General features: G+C 38.5%; 1 protein-coding gene and 1 pseudogene across 1 annotated transcript; one reads left to right on the plus strand and one right to left on the minus strand.

Annotated features, from left to right (window-relative positions):
• Nucleotides 1–2,619: 2,619 nt before the first annotated feature.
• On the plus strand, nucleotides 2,620–6,774 carry LOC149380025 (Protein kinase superfamily protein). The gene is made up of 4 exons (XM_089603487.1): nucleotides 2,620–3,778; nucleotides 3,878–4,324; nucleotides 4,495–4,554; nucleotides 4,854–6,774. The coding sequence occupies exons 1-4, from the start codon at nucleotides 2,746–2,748 to the stop codon at nucleotides 6,302–6,304; spliced, it is 2,991 nt and encodes a 996-aa protein (XP_089459613.1). The 5' UTR covers nucleotides 2,620–2,745; the 3' UTR covers nucleotides 6,305–6,774.
• Nucleotides 6,775–12,188: 5,414 nt separating this feature from the next.
• On the minus strand, nucleotides 12,189–13,366 carry LOC149380026 (carboxylesterase 1 pseudogene; annotated as a pseudogene).
• Between the last annotated feature and the right edge of the window lie 2,140 nt (nucleotides 13,367–15,506).

Below are 15,506 nucleotides of genomic sequence, written 5' to 3' on the forward strand. Positions count from 1 at the left end.
TATTTTTACACTTTCGTTTGTGAGTACAAAGACTGCGATTGAAGTTTTCTTTCATTTGAATTGCTATGAACTTTTTGTTATTCAAGAAAAAAAAAAAACATGATCTCTCACTTAAAAATATTTGTCCAAAAAGTTCATGGCAAACAGTTGTACCCTTCTAAAGTGGTCCATATATTTACGTGGAATCAATGTCATTACGTCCCTAGAGACACGCAATATAGAACCCATCGAGAAAAGAAATGCTTAGTAAATTAAATATATATATATATATATATATATATATATATATATATATAAACATATTCGGCTGATAATTATTACAAAAAAATAGTAAAATAGTCAATTAAATGTTTGGATTTAATAAAATAGTCAACATTTCGTAAATCTTAGGTAAATAATCACTGCATTTTATTTACAAGTGTATTTTTACAAAACCCATAAATAAGTTCAAAATTTTTTGGGTATTTATAGGTATTTCTGTAAATGTACGCTTGTAAATAAGCGTAAATAAAATACAATGATTATTTATTTAAAATTTACGAAACGTTAATTATTCTGTAAAAACAAACATTTAAATTGGCTATAAACCCTAATTATTATGGTTTCTGTGTACATAATTTTCTTCCACAATCTACTTATGTACTTATTCAGGTATTAGTTGGATGACTTACATAAATATCATATGTACTCGTACAGTTATAAGAATACCAGCAATATTGCTTCTTAGTTGTTGCAAGTTGAAAAAAAAAAGTTGCAACGTGTTAAACCTATGTACTCTAGCTACCCTAGATCTTTTTAACGCTCATATTTTGCTGGGTAGATATGTACATCTTTCATCACTAAAATAATGTTGTGTTGAATTAAAAGGAAGCATATGATTAAAGACACAGAGAATCTGTACTCGAAAAAAGTAATAAGTGAGTCGTTTATATATGAGCATCTCTCAACAATACTTAAAAAAAGGCAAGAATTAAAGTGTACTCGGCAAAATAATTTAAATGAAATAATTTGGTGAAGATGAAAAGTATTAGAGCATCTTTAATGCATACACTAAATTTGGTGCAAGTTTTATATCAAATTTAGTGTTATACCAATATTTTTTTTTCTCTAATGGTATTACACTATATTTTACATTAATTAAAGAGAATATTCTAATAGTTTATTTTTTTATTATGGTCCATTAAGAAAATAGCCAATTTAAACATTTGACATTGGTAAATAGTCAATGTTTGGTAAATCTTAGGTAAATAGTCAACTTTCACATACCAAGCGTTGGCTATTTATCTAAGATTTACGTCTGAAAGTAACTATTTATCTAACATTTACCAAACGTTGGTTATTTAGTGATGTCAAATGTTTAAATTGTCTATTTTTATTAAGCTTTTTAATCTGAGATGTTTGTAAATTAAGTGTCTTAATTTTATTAGTTGTTTTTAATGTCTAATTACATATATAAAAACGTAATCGTATTTTATTTATTAATTATGTGTAAATATAGTATAAATCAATAATAAATTATTTAAAAATAAAAAATGTAACTAATAAAAGTGAAAATTAATAAATTTCATTACATATGTAATACAACATTTTTTAGGAAATAAATAATACACTATTACAAAAACATAAATATGAAAATTACATATTACTAATTGAATTAATTTTTACTCATAAATAATACACCATTACATACTTTTGAAATAATAGTATTTGTAGTAATATCTTTTCATACAACACTGCTCATTTAATATAACACTGATTATTTTGCTTAAAATTACACAAATACCATGGAGATTTTCTCAGAGGATGGATGGACTATAGGGAAAGCAAGTGAAAGCAACAAACAAGAATAAGCCAACGAGGACGCGCCCAAAGAGTCATCTTGGAGCAGAGCCATCGATTCGACCAGTCCCTATCTTCCTGCGCTAAACCAAAATCACTCTCTCGCTCTATATATTCTCTCTCTCTAAAAAGATCACTCACTCACTGTGAGTCTCTCCACTCACTCACTAGTCACTCCCTTCAATTCCTTTGCTCAATGCAAGAAATGAATATTGAACCTTTTTCTTTCTTTCTTTTTCTTCTTTTCATATTCTGTAATTACTTGACTTGGTTAATTAGAGCCGCGTTTCAGAGTGTTAAGTACAATGATGACCCACATTTGTGGTGCATATATTTACTTACACAAATACATAGTTGTCAAAAATCAAAATGACAGTTCAAGAGAATAACCCTATGTGATGGTTGCATTAATTGATATTAATAATTCCCTGAAGAGTCATATTCAATGCCAGTTCCATATATAACCCGACTTCTTCTCACTTCTTTTCTCCTCCTTTCTTCCCCATCCTAAAAATTTATTTATTTTTATCTTATTATATGCTAAGTCGTTTTATTGCTTTTTTCTATTAGCTTTGGCTATCCCTACTTATATTTCTCTAGCTCTCTCTCTCTCAAAACTTTTGCTGACTTGCCCTTTGTTTGAGCGATATATATATTATATAAATATAATGACACATATATATACTCGCACCGCTACATATTATGAAAGATATAGAGAGAAGAAAAAAAAAACTTGAACCAGAAACTTCAAAAGACCTAGTTCTACACTAATGGCTCTCGTTCATCTTTTTACCAAGCTCTCTTGAGTTTTTTTTAAATTTTTTTTCCTTCTCTCTTTATTCCCTTTTTCAGTTAGGTTAATTTTCCCTTTAATTCCCGGGCCCCATTTAGATAGAGATCATCGAAATGGGTGACAACAAAGGAGAAACAACAAAGAAATCATCACATTCACAACAACAACAACAAACACCAAAACAACAACAGTCTCAGACTCAAAACCAAGGAGTCTCATCATCTTCCCCAAAAGATCCGCTCGAAGAGCAACAAAACCACCCTCACGTGATCATATCTTCTTCGTCGCCGTCGCCGTTCGATCAGGCGGCGGCGAGTAACAACCCTAAGAGGACGCGTTACACCGCCACCACCGGCCAATGGAAGATCTTGCCGTCTCCGAAATCCTCTCAGCAGCCCAAAGCCGTCCAGACCCAAATGACGGTTATACCCTCCGCCGCCACCGAGTCAAGCCCAATAGCCCAGCCTCAGCACCAGCAACAACAACAACCGCAAATTTCCTCCTCCGACACGGCTTCGTCTCCGTCGCAGTCGACTCTCCCGTCTCTTTCCGGGTCGATTCAGGACACCGGAAACAAGCCGGAGTCAGATTCGAACCCGGTTCACCACCAGTTCAGGAAAGGCAAATACGTGAGCCCGGTGTGGAAGCCCAACGAGATGCTTTGCCTGGCTCGAGCCTGGAGAGTTCAGTACCAGACGACCGGGTCAACGAGAGTCTCGCAGAGCGTTGACCCAGACTCTGGCGGTCTTACCACCAAGGGAAAGACCAGGGCCGATAAGGACAGAGAAGTCGCGGAGTATCTGAACCGCCACGGAGTGAACCGCGACGCGAAGACCGCGGGGACGAAGTGGGACAACATGCTCGGCGAGTTTCGGAAGGTCTACGAGTGGGAGAGAGGCGGCGAGAGAGAGACGGTCGGGAAAAGCTACTTCAGGCTGTCTCCGTACGAGAGGAAGCTTCACAGACTGCCTGCTTCGTTCGACGAAGAGGTCTTCGAAGAGCTCGCTCAGTTCATGGGCTCTCGCCTGAGATCGTCCTCTTCTTCCGCCTCTCCGCAGAGCCGATCCTGTGGCCTCATCCCAGGCTCGATCGTCGCCGTTGATGATAACGTCCATCGGAGTAGAACAACAGACGATCAGTTCCCAGGTTAGAACCGAACGCCAAAACCTAAATATATATCTATAAATGCACGTGAATGTGATTAGTTATTTTCATTTTGAGTAATGTGTATATTCATGTGGTTAGCGAGGTCAAAGCAATTGATGATAATGGGGAGTGGTGGAGATCAGACGTATTATGGGTATGGTGGTGGGAGACAATCTGGGCCGTTGATGGGGTTTGATCAGACGGCGTTAGGGGACATCAGCGTTGTCATGGGACCATCGCCGGCGACGAAGGAGCTCCGTCGGATCGGGAAGGTAAGGATGGCCTGGGAAGAGTCGGTTAGTCTGTGGGCCGAAGAAGGAGAGAATCATAGGGGAAGAGTGAAGATTCAAGGCGGGTCGTTGAACTTCTTGAACGCCGACGAGTTGACCTACTTTGACGAAGCCATGGTTGCTTCGACCATGGAAGGGTTCGAGGACGGCCCTCTCAGGGGCTTCTCCGTCGACAGGTTCGTCCCCGGACAGCAAGTCAAAGTCTTTGGTAGAAAAAAGTCAATCCCTGCCACCACTAGTACTACCACCTCTGGAGGTACATAAATAATATCTTTTTTTATTTATTGATCTGTGTTTTTGTTATGTGTGTTTTATGTATTAGCTGTTTTCTCTCTGCGAGAGCTTGGAATCTTGTGGATTTTTCTGTGACTGTGTATCTATTTCTTATGGAGTTGGTACTGTCGTCTGTGTTGAATTCATTGGCAGCAGAGAAAGTCATATCTCATCAGCAGCTACAGCTTCCATTCACGGAACCCTCTCTAAGATGTAAGTGTTGTGTCTGTGCTTCTATTTAATTTAATGTTTCTAGATCTTCCCACATGTGTGTCACTATTTATTTTACTTCTACAATGCCGTTTCAGAATGAAAACTACTATTGTGATTATGACACACATGTTTTGTGGGGCATTTTTCTGTGTTCATGAATAGGATTCTTTCATAAAAAATAAAAGAAATAAATGGATAGGATTCTTTAATATGTCACGTTGTATATATCTACCGCACGTATATGTATGGTAACCTTTTATTGTATGTATGAGGATTTTTTTTTTTTTTTTTTTTTGTAGCTATATCTCCATGGGAATTTCAAGACCCGTCGGAGTACTACATCGGATGCTTGCGGGTCCCGCCTGCGTCGATCCCGAGCCTGTTCGATCTCTCGTGGTACTTGCAAGAGCCACCGCCGGAGGATCTTCGATTCCCGCTCCGAAAAGATGTGTATCGAGACTTACCGCAAGGGAAAGACCTATTCTTCACGATCGCCGCCGAATCGCTCGACTGTCGGGCCGTCACATATGATATCCTCACCCCGATCCTCCGCTCAAACCCTAGCCTCACCGCAGCCTCAGCCACGAGCAGAGACTCGTTCATCGGCCTTTGGGACGATTGTGTAAACCGAATCGTTTCCAAGTTTTGCTCGGCCGAGACGATCATGGTCCGAAAGCCTACAGTATTCTCGTCCGACGATGACCTACAAGACGAATGGCCGAACGTGACGGGATTCACACGAGGCTTATGTTTGTGGAGAGGAGAAGAGACGGATCAGATTAGGGAAGGCCAAATCGAGCCGTCGAACTCCATCATCGAGAAGCTTCTATGGACATACGGCGATTTGCCCTACATTCTCGGCTACTACGCCGTCGGGTTTTCAATCACATTTTGCGCGCTGAGCCGCGGACCGGAGAGAATAATCCGAACCGATATTCACACACTCGACTTATCTTCCCCGTCCGACCGGCTCAAAGCCCTAGTCCCGTGCTACCGAATCGCCGGGCTCTTAGGGCTCCTAGCGGACCGTTGCTTCAACGGAACCCCTCCTCCGAAAGCCCTAGTCTACAGCGACTTCGAGAGGCTCGAAAGCAACGGGAACGCAACGGAGGCGACGCCAAACACCGTGACTAGGTTTTACGCGAACAAGAGAAAGTGGACCGCGGCGAAGGAGATCTACGACTTCCTCGACCACCGGATCCCACACGCCGAGTTCGTCACGAGGTCGTCGGAGACAGACCTGTCGTTGTCTTTCAAGCCGAGAGGGATTCGGTCTCCGCCGCCGAAGCCGGCGAGCTCCGACCAGCTCGTGGAAGCCTTGAAGTGCGTGACCAAGGCTCTGGTGGCGTTACACGACTTGTCTTTCATGCACCGGGACCTGAAGTGGGAGAAGATCTCCCGGCGCGTGAACGAGCGCGGCGAGAGCGAGTGGTTCGTGTCCGGGTTCGAGGAGGCCGTGGGAGCTCCGCAGATATACCCTTACCGGCACCACCTGGGGTCCCACGCGCCGGAGATGGAGCGTGGGCTTCACGGGGTGAAGGTGGACGTGTGGGGGGTCGGGAACATGGTGAGGGAGTGGTTCGCCGGGGCCGGAGCCACGTCAGCGCCGGCGGCGGCGGCGAAGATGCTCCGGGAGCTTGAGAAGAGGTGTCTGGAGCAGAATCCGGAGGCTCGGCCCACGGCGGCGGACTGTTACCACCATTTGCTACAGTTACAGTCAACGCATCATCACCTGCACGCGTCTGTCTAGTTTTTTTTTGCTTTGGCGGCTCTTTGATGTGACGTCTGTTTAATGCAACGGTCATTTTCTCTCCCTGCTACTACTCCTACTGCCCTATAACATTATCAATTAATTAACGCTTTCTTTCTTATATTTATATAGATATAGATATATGGAATGGAATAGATTATAGATGGAGAGAGATACCTTAAAAATAGGTTTTGGTGGGTTTATTTTGATTTATTTTAAATGAATTAATTAATGTTGGGAAGGTGGGAAACTGTGAAGTGATTTTTGGCGGCGGAAAGGTCTGCTGCGGTTAGTTCAATCAACTATCAATCAAGTCATCGTCAAAACTGATGTGTAATAGTGGTTTTTTCGGGTTTTATTTTGGCTGTATTTTTCTCGAAATGTGGACATGGGGTTTTGGGTCCTTTGGAAACTGTAATTGTTTTTTAAACCTAGATGCTTAAAATCCTTTTGATTATTTGATTATTCTTCTGATATACAATTACGTGTCGTTTATTTCATATTTTCATTCACATGCATTTCGGTATTGATCAATAATGTAATTTGAATTCATGAGTAGAGAGACAATAAATTCTGTTAGTAAATTGGATATTGAAACGACCTTCTTGTAGAAACGCTCAAGTCTCAATATATAAGGCAACCCAGGCTCTCTATTAATGGCTTTACGTAGATAGGTAGAGGAGTGACTAATACCTAATCGTTTTGTATATATGTCATTTCAAGTTAATTTGAGTCTCTTTAAGTGCAAATAAAAATTAGAATAGTTGACTTCGTAGGCGTTCATGGGCATTACCATTGACTACGTAATGCTAGACTAGTCAATATATAGTTATGCTATGTTTTCAAATACGTATAGATAGATAGATAGATATAATGATCTATACTGTCTTGATTTTTTTCTTTTTGTTTTTTGTTCTCTTCAATTCGTTTTCATTCCAGCAGTAACCCTATTTCTCTTCAAATTGATTTCTTTGATTTCGGTGCTTTAAATGTAGCATACACCGACTGAAGTATTAATCTATGAATTATGTTATTATTATGTCAAACTTTTGACTACTTAAAAAAAATATTAAATTGAGGATAAAAAATGGGTTAACTGAAATTAAATTGAGTTTTATGACAATGATAATATATAAATAAAATAATTTCGCTACAATAAAAAAAAAATTGTAACCATTGAAAACGCACTTACAATAATGGTACTTAGCATAGCTTATTGATAATTTCATAACACTTTCTGGATTCAATCCCCACGCCACCAACAACAAAGGTTTCAAAAAAAAAAACACGAACCTAAAATAAAATCATTTTTTTTTTAAATATATCCCTTGTATATATATGATAAATGTATCAAATTCTCAATTTTTGCCGTATTATAAAAACCTGTTATTTTCTCTCAAGTTTCTAGTTAAACTTGGTTTTTCTCCATTTTTCTTTTCATCTCTCCATAATTTTTTCTCCGTTTGCTTGTTTTACTCTCAATCTCTAATGTAAATCATCTCTAGGTCCAGCTAGTAGTAAGGCTAAAAACAGTTCTTCTGAAAATGAAACTTAAAATCTCGCAACTACGAGAGTTCGAAAGTCAAGCTCCTGGAAACAATCGGCTCAAAAGTGTGTGTGTGTGTTTTTTTTTTTTTTTTTTTTTTTTTTTTTGTATAGCAACGTTGTCTAATATCGAAGTTATATTTTCAAACAAATATGTTGATCTTCACGAATACTTAACCAATATATTGTCGCAACACTTAAAAATTATAACTTTTCTCCGCTTATAATAATTCTTGAAGGCCGATGTTAAATAGTTGTTCAAAACTTCAAATGAACAAAGATAGACGAGCTCGAACTCAAGCTCAAACGTTGAGGCAACTCCATTCAAGCAATAAGCGCAAGAAGAAATATGTACTAGGATTCGAAGTTCGGATTTGCAAAATATTATTGAAGATCGTTACAACGCACCTAGACAACACTGTGAGAGCCTGAATCAAGTGAATGCAAGTTGTGTTAACACACACTAGCACTCTAATGTGACATAGAAGGAAGGAGATTACGGCTACTATTCCTTAAAACCAAGTTAAATGTAGAAGATCCTAAGTTTTGAATATTTTGTTAAAAATTATGAACAAATTTTAGTAGTAATTAATTTTATATGGCTATTTTGTATATTTTTTTTTTTAACCTTGGTAGTTTTTTAATTTTTAATTATACATAACAAAAATTTAGCGATATAATCCACATAAACATAAGTGTTTGTGTTTTAGCCAAGGTTTTGTAAATTTTTTGTAAATAGCCAAAAACTGTTGGAAATACTTCGTAAATAACCATATTTACTAGAAATTTACTCTGCATTTTTTGTTATTTTTATAGCGTAAATAGATTTATGTGGCTATTTACAAAAAATTAACGAAACGTTGGCTATTTCAAACTTTGTAAATGCACCTATAAACATAAATATCTAGGAAATAACACGAAATCTACATTTGTTTTCTCTCAAGATTTCAACTGCTTTCAGACAGGAATATTATTTTTTCACTCAAATTTTAACCATTTTTTATAAGTAAAATTGAATGTCAATCGAAAGATAAGGAAGTGTGAGAAAAAAAAAACCACATTTTGAACTTAATGTGAACAAACTCAGGCCATTATGAACATAAACAAGTATTGTTCTTCGTGCTCTTTAAGAAGACACATGATAACAACTTTAATGCCCTACAAAAGTTTTTCAACCTACCAACTATTCATTATTGAATACAAATATATTCATAGCCACAACATTATTTTTTATTTGTTAATCAGTAGTGGGAAATCATCGATCTCGCAACAAAGCTTATTGGATCTGCGTTCTGTGGACACTTTGTCTCCATTTTGGTACCACTGCACCATATAAACCCAACTACGCACCTTTTCACTTCGATGTGCTTTGATATCGATATCAGAATTTACGTATATTCTTAACAAGGATATATCTGTGTCTCTTTAGGGTCAGACACTACGGACTCAGCTCCAAGATGCAAAAAGCATTTCCATGGCAGAGCATGTTCTAGCAACCGCAAAGTAAAGTATTATATGCATGAATAATATTGTGAATATTGTTGAATTTCAACTCAAAATAATTGGTGTCAAATTGATAAGTTCAACTAATATATAAACACATGCATATTCACACACACAATCAATGTTGATTGTGAGACTTTTCCATTTTAATACTCCCTCTCACGCGTAACGTGATCAGACCGAGTAACAATCTATCTCAAACTTCGCGTGAGTCGGGATAAATTCAAGTTATATGAATGTACAAAGTTCTGATAACATGTTGAATTTCAACTCCAAACCAATTGACATCAAATGGAGAGATCAAATTAATATATAAACACATGTTTATTCACACCTACAACAACCAATATGACATTTTCCTACTTCAATAGATATATGAAATAATTCAACTTTAAAAATCATATAGTGGGAATAAAAAATAGATGAATAAGAAATACGAGTTTATTAACTATTTCCTCGGAAAATGTTTCACTCTCATTGAGTTGACACACATGTATATGTGACGTCTATATTTACGCTTTATTGCTAGTAACTACTGAGTAGAAAGTTAGAAAAATGTACAAGATTTAATTATTAAGACTAAAATCTACAAACCATATGTGTACTTACATATGACGTCTATACGTGCTCTTTACTTTACTATTTTAATAGTATGTAGATTCTAGAAAAAGGAGGTCGATCAAATTTCTGATTTAATTTATTGCTACCCCTTAATTAGGCTTGATTATCAAAGCGAGAAGTAGATAGTGGCTAAAAGGTGAAAGCAGAAAAGTACTCCTAAACAATCAATTGTCGGACTAATAATAACAACAATTATATATTAGTCTTTGGACCGTTCTAGGTTTATTAGAGTCAGCGAAAATTATTCAAATCCAACCTAATTTTAGATTAAATAAGTGCAAATTGTATGTAAGCATATTTTTTTTAACTAATCACAAAAATAACGTTTGTGTTTTATCATGAAAATAGTATTTTTCAAGTTTCAAGTCCTTATATTTCTTGATATATACAGAGTTATAAAAATATTTAGTATTTTAGATGAAATTCAATTTTGTTTATTGTTTACCCCATTTATTTATGAATTTAAAATTCACACTATTTTAAAAATATTACACTTTTAAAACACCATTTTTATAATACAGATTCTATTTTTTTTATTAAAAAAAAAAACACCATTCCTATAATTTCACCATTAAATAAATAAAAGGTTTGTCTAGAATAGTTAAAAGCTTTGCGAAAAAGTTTGTAGGGACCAAGTTCATCGCTGTCTATAGTTTGTTGGGCTTGCATGATAATGCACTGAGAACTGGGTGGGAAACTTTTTGTATGTTTCGATCCATGAACTTCTCCTAATGGGTTCTGAATTTGAATCCAATATATCTAATTTAATAGGATAATGTAGGCCGCTAAAGTATGATAGCGATTGATGTAGCAAATCGTATTGGGAAAATATGAAAATATTTGAAATACTTGGGTCAATTATAAAAATACCTACTAAACTAAAACTTGAAATTAGATAAGGATATCGGCTTATAAAAATTAATGAATACATTAAATTTCACAGTATTGTTAAGCTTAGATTAAAATATCTGATTCGGTATTGATACTATTTAAGTTTTATTCATATATATGCTAATTAGTAAGTCATAATGATTTAGGTGAACTTTTTTTTTTTTTTTAAATCTTATTACGAACTATCTAGACTTCAAAATTAGGCCCGAAATTTTTTAAAAACTAACACGAGCTGATTTTACCCATGGAGATAATTCCAAAACTATGACCATTTAGAAACTTTTTTTATCAAAATCTATTAAATGATTTTTTTTATCCAACTCTGTGTCGTCTAGCCAGCGAGGGAGCCAAATCCTCTTGTGGCTCAGGTTCTTGTCGACAAAAATTACCCCATGCTACGATTATTTTAAGCTAATTTGAAGGCAAGCCTAAAGCCTAAAGCCTTAGGAACTTTAATGTCGATGAGGCGTTTGAAGCCAGGCTGATTTATATGTGGCTTCGATGGCTTTGTTTTTTTATGTTGATGTGCTTTCAGGTTTGAGTTCAACTCAACCCCTTGTGAAGTTGAGTCCGCATCGATAAAAATGATACAATTACTGCAACAGTACGCGTGTCCCATCCATGTGGGAGAGGAAGACCAGATCATTAAAGATATATTAGAGTTCAACGCTCACGGTTGTTTTCCTTTTTCTTTTGTTAAACGGTCTAGGAATTGTGTTGCGGATAAATAAGGCTTCTTAGGCTCTAATGCTTTGTCTGCTGCTTAATTGGATTCTTGGTGCCCCATCTTGTAGTGCTCATCTTAATGCAGCTGATTTGGCAAATGTAATAATATATTTCACTATAGAAAACAATGGTTTCTATAAAATAAAATAGAGAAAACCATTGTTTTGTCCCACTTAGTAGACGACAAACTTATTTGAGTCTCTTGCTCTGATTTATTCTACTCTACTTATCCTTTTTAAACTAAAAATAAAATAAATAATTGAGCGCCGCCTCTAGACTTGGGCGGACTTGGACGTGAGAGCCACATTGGGGAGAGTCCATGATGATGAAGTAGTAGTTGTGAACATAATTAACCAAAATTTATCTTGAACGTACAAGACATTACCCTACCCTACGGAACAATAATGGGACCCATATAAAATTTTCTCAAATCACATTTTAGTTTATTAAAAGTATTAATATAATAGACTTTTTCCCACATTTTTGAACATCGGAGTTAAGAGTCCGACACGACCAAACATCTAATGACGACACTCTCTCCACCTTCAAAGTCCTCATTTTCAACAGATAGGTCTTAGAAATGAGTAAAAAAAAGAAAGACAAAAAAAATGTATCACAATAATAACCCAAAAGAAATGCAACATGAGAAATTACCATTACATGCAAGTATTACTGAAATAGTCATGATTTAACATTTACGAAATCCTTAAGCAAAACGAACATGGCCTTTGCTTTACAAATATCCGTCAACTCAACTCCGTGATAATCCCCTTCCCCGAACTCACCCACGGCCTCAACGCCGTTCCTCTTCAACATCTCCACCAATGCCACCTGGCGATCGATCAACGGATCTCCGCCGCACCCGATCACCAGCACCCTCGCCCCTAGCCGTCCGATCAACCCGCACTCCTCTTCCGCAGCCGTCGGATTGGCATACCTGTGGTCCCGGTCAGCCCCCACCGGAAGCGCCAGCTCCCACATCACGTCGCCGCAGCTCAGCGGCAGAACTGGATCGTTCACCAGCCGGACTTCGGAGGCGGTCCTCCGAACTCCGCCGAAGAAAGGATGGTGCAATATCAGCCCTCTGATCTTCAACCCGAAGAAGCCGCCGAGATCAGATCCCGCGGCCGCGGCTCTCACGGCGGCGCGGTACGCGATGTTCCCACCGGAGCTCGTCCCGGCGAGGAAGCACCGGGACGTGTCGGCGAAATCCCTGAGCCACGTGTCGGATCCGGAGGCGGCGAATCTCAGGGCGTCGTCGGCGTCGTCGTAGGCGGCCGGGAGGCGGTGCTCGGGGGCGAGGCGGTAGGTGACGGAGAGCACCACGGCGCCGATCTCCGCCGCCATTGCGGAGCAGAGGTCGTGGTGCATAGTGGAGGCGGCGGTGAAAAGGATGAATCCGCCGCCGTGGAAGTAGACGACGAGAGGGAGTTTTTGGGGCGGCGGGGTCGGAGAAGGCAAGTAGATTCGGAGCCACGTGTTCCGGGATGGGTTGAGAGGGACGTCTTTGGAAGGGGTGTTCGCGGAATCCGGTGCGGCGGGGGAGTTCGGGAAGATGAGGTGGCGTGAGATTGTGCCGTCTGTTTTTCTGTCGATCTTGAGGTAATCGTACGGATCAACGGTGCAGATCGGCTCTGAGTTTAGGGTGGCGTGATCGTCATTGGATATGGACATAGCTGTTAGTTTTTTTGGGTGAACGGTTCTTGGAGATAAGGTGTTATTGTATTCTGTAGCCTAGGAGATTAATTGGGTTGTGCTTTTGGATCTGGCCTCTGGATACACAAAAAATAAATTAAAATAAAAAAAATTGGCTTATTATCCACGCGTCCAATACTTACGCATGTGAAGTTTCGTCGTAAATAATTAAAGTAATAATAATCACGTGCAATTAATTTGCTCTTAATTCAGGTTGAATGTTTGACCCAAAGTCCCAACTAAACATGGGCAAGTGAAATTAGAGCAGTCTCTTTGTTTTGATTCGCCGAAAAGTGGAATAGGAATTCTGCTTCGGTTCTAATTTTTGTTTTTGTTCCACTTCTGTGAACACATACTAGATCAGGATTCTGTTTTTGTTTTTGATTTTTATTTATTTATGAATATTTTCCGAAGGTATGAGTGTTCTTTAGTTTTCAATTTTTTCAAGTATAAATAGTACTAGAACGAAATTTTTGTTTATAGTTTGGCTTTAACTTTAATTCTGAACACTTTCAAAAGCGGAGCATTTTTATTGAGAAATTTCATCAAGAAACCTCTTAAGTATGGAAATATCAAGAATGAACCTATTAATTGCAAAATATCTAAGAATAGACTTTTGACAAAAAAAAAATCTCTTCAAAGCAAATCTTATCATAATTCATCGTATCTTATCGTAACTTATTGTAACTCATCGTAACTCCTTATTTCATCGTAATCCATCGTAATTTTTCTTTTTAATTTCATAGTAAAATTGGTTCAAAAGTCTTTTAAGGGTATTTTTGTCCATTTTAAGTTAAAAATTCATTTATGAATATTTTATAATTAAGAGACACATATTTGATATTTCCCTACTTAGCAGGTCTACATTATGAGCTTTCTATTTTTATTTAAATGACACCCAATATGGGGGAGATCAACTTTCTTGTTTTGTAGCCGCCGCCGCCTCCTGGGCTCCGGCCTGGGAGGTAGGACGGTTGCTCGCGAGGTGAGCATCGGCCTCGGTAGCATCTCTTCACTGACGTGCGCGGCTCTAGGTGGCGTTTCTTCCTTCGTCCTTGCATCGGCTCAGCTCATTGTTACTCTGACGCGCCGGCGGTTCCTGGTGCTCAGCCAGTTTAGCGGCTTCGGTGGGTCTATGGTTCGCAGGTGGCCTCGGTGGCTCCGGTGGGTCTGTGGTTCGCAGGTGGCCTCGGTGGCTTCGGTGGGTCTGGTCTCGGATCCTTCGGAGGGTCTGTGGTACGCATGTGGCTTCGGTGGCTTCGGTGGGTCAGGTCTCGGTGGCTTCGGTGGGTCTGGTCTCGGATCTAAGAACGGTTTGGCGGCTTCGGTGGCTTCCTCTGTTTTTCTCTCCGACTGGAGTGTTACGGAAGAGTATGCGGTGAGACTCCGAGCTAAGGATGGGAGGGACGTGGCTGAAGAGTTTTTCGGGTGCAGAAGTGGTCGAATCTGCCGATTTGGTTGTGTTGTGTTTTTTGTTTTGTGTTTTTACTTAGTTATGCTTTATGTTTTTATGCTAGTTAGCCCATGTTGCGTTGGGTTTGACTTGGTTTATCTTGGATACGGATTAGCCGTTGTCCACTATCCCGTTGTGGATTTCCTGTTAGGTTTTGTTCTATACAGGTTGAAGATGCATCTTCTTCGTGGTCATCAAACCGAGGTTGAGTGGATCTTTCCATCTACCAATTTTGGTTTTGTTGAAAGAGCCCTTTGTGTGCTCAATTACTGTGCTCGTCATTCTTCCACTTGTCGGAAGCATGCACAAAACGTGCGATTACCGGAACTTAGTGTTAGTTTCACTTCGACTTAAGTTTGAGGTGTTCCATGTACTAAGGTATTTTTCTCTTGTATTGATGGATTTTTACCCAATTTTAATGGAAAATCCGTGACTTTAAAAAAAAAAAACTTTCTTGTTTTGTACCCACAACTAGTACCAAACAAACGTGGTTTTCTTTTTCTTTTTGCAATACGTGATTATGGTGTTACGGTGGATTGACAAAGTCATTGATTATCAAATATCAAATTAGTGATATCTCGATTTCTATAGTCTTCTAGGTTTAAACTTTAAAGTAATAGATGTCAATGTAATTATTTATTTCTCAATTTAGATTATCGTACTCATCGTGGCGTTGTTGATGTTAAGAGTTTTGACAGGACATAAAGACTCATCTCAATGATAAGGGCGATGAAGGTTTTGATTGTCATTAGAAAGTTGGGAATGCTT

Source organism: Urtica dioica, chromosome 12, assembly GCF_054948205.1.
Source record: "Urtica dioica subsp. dioica isolate 48M chromosome 12, U.dioica_male_clone48M_v1_H2, whole genome shotgun sequence".
NCBI classification, from domain to species: domain Eukaryota; kingdom Viridiplantae; phylum Streptophyta; class Magnoliopsida; order Rosales; family Urticaceae; genus Urtica; species Urtica dioica.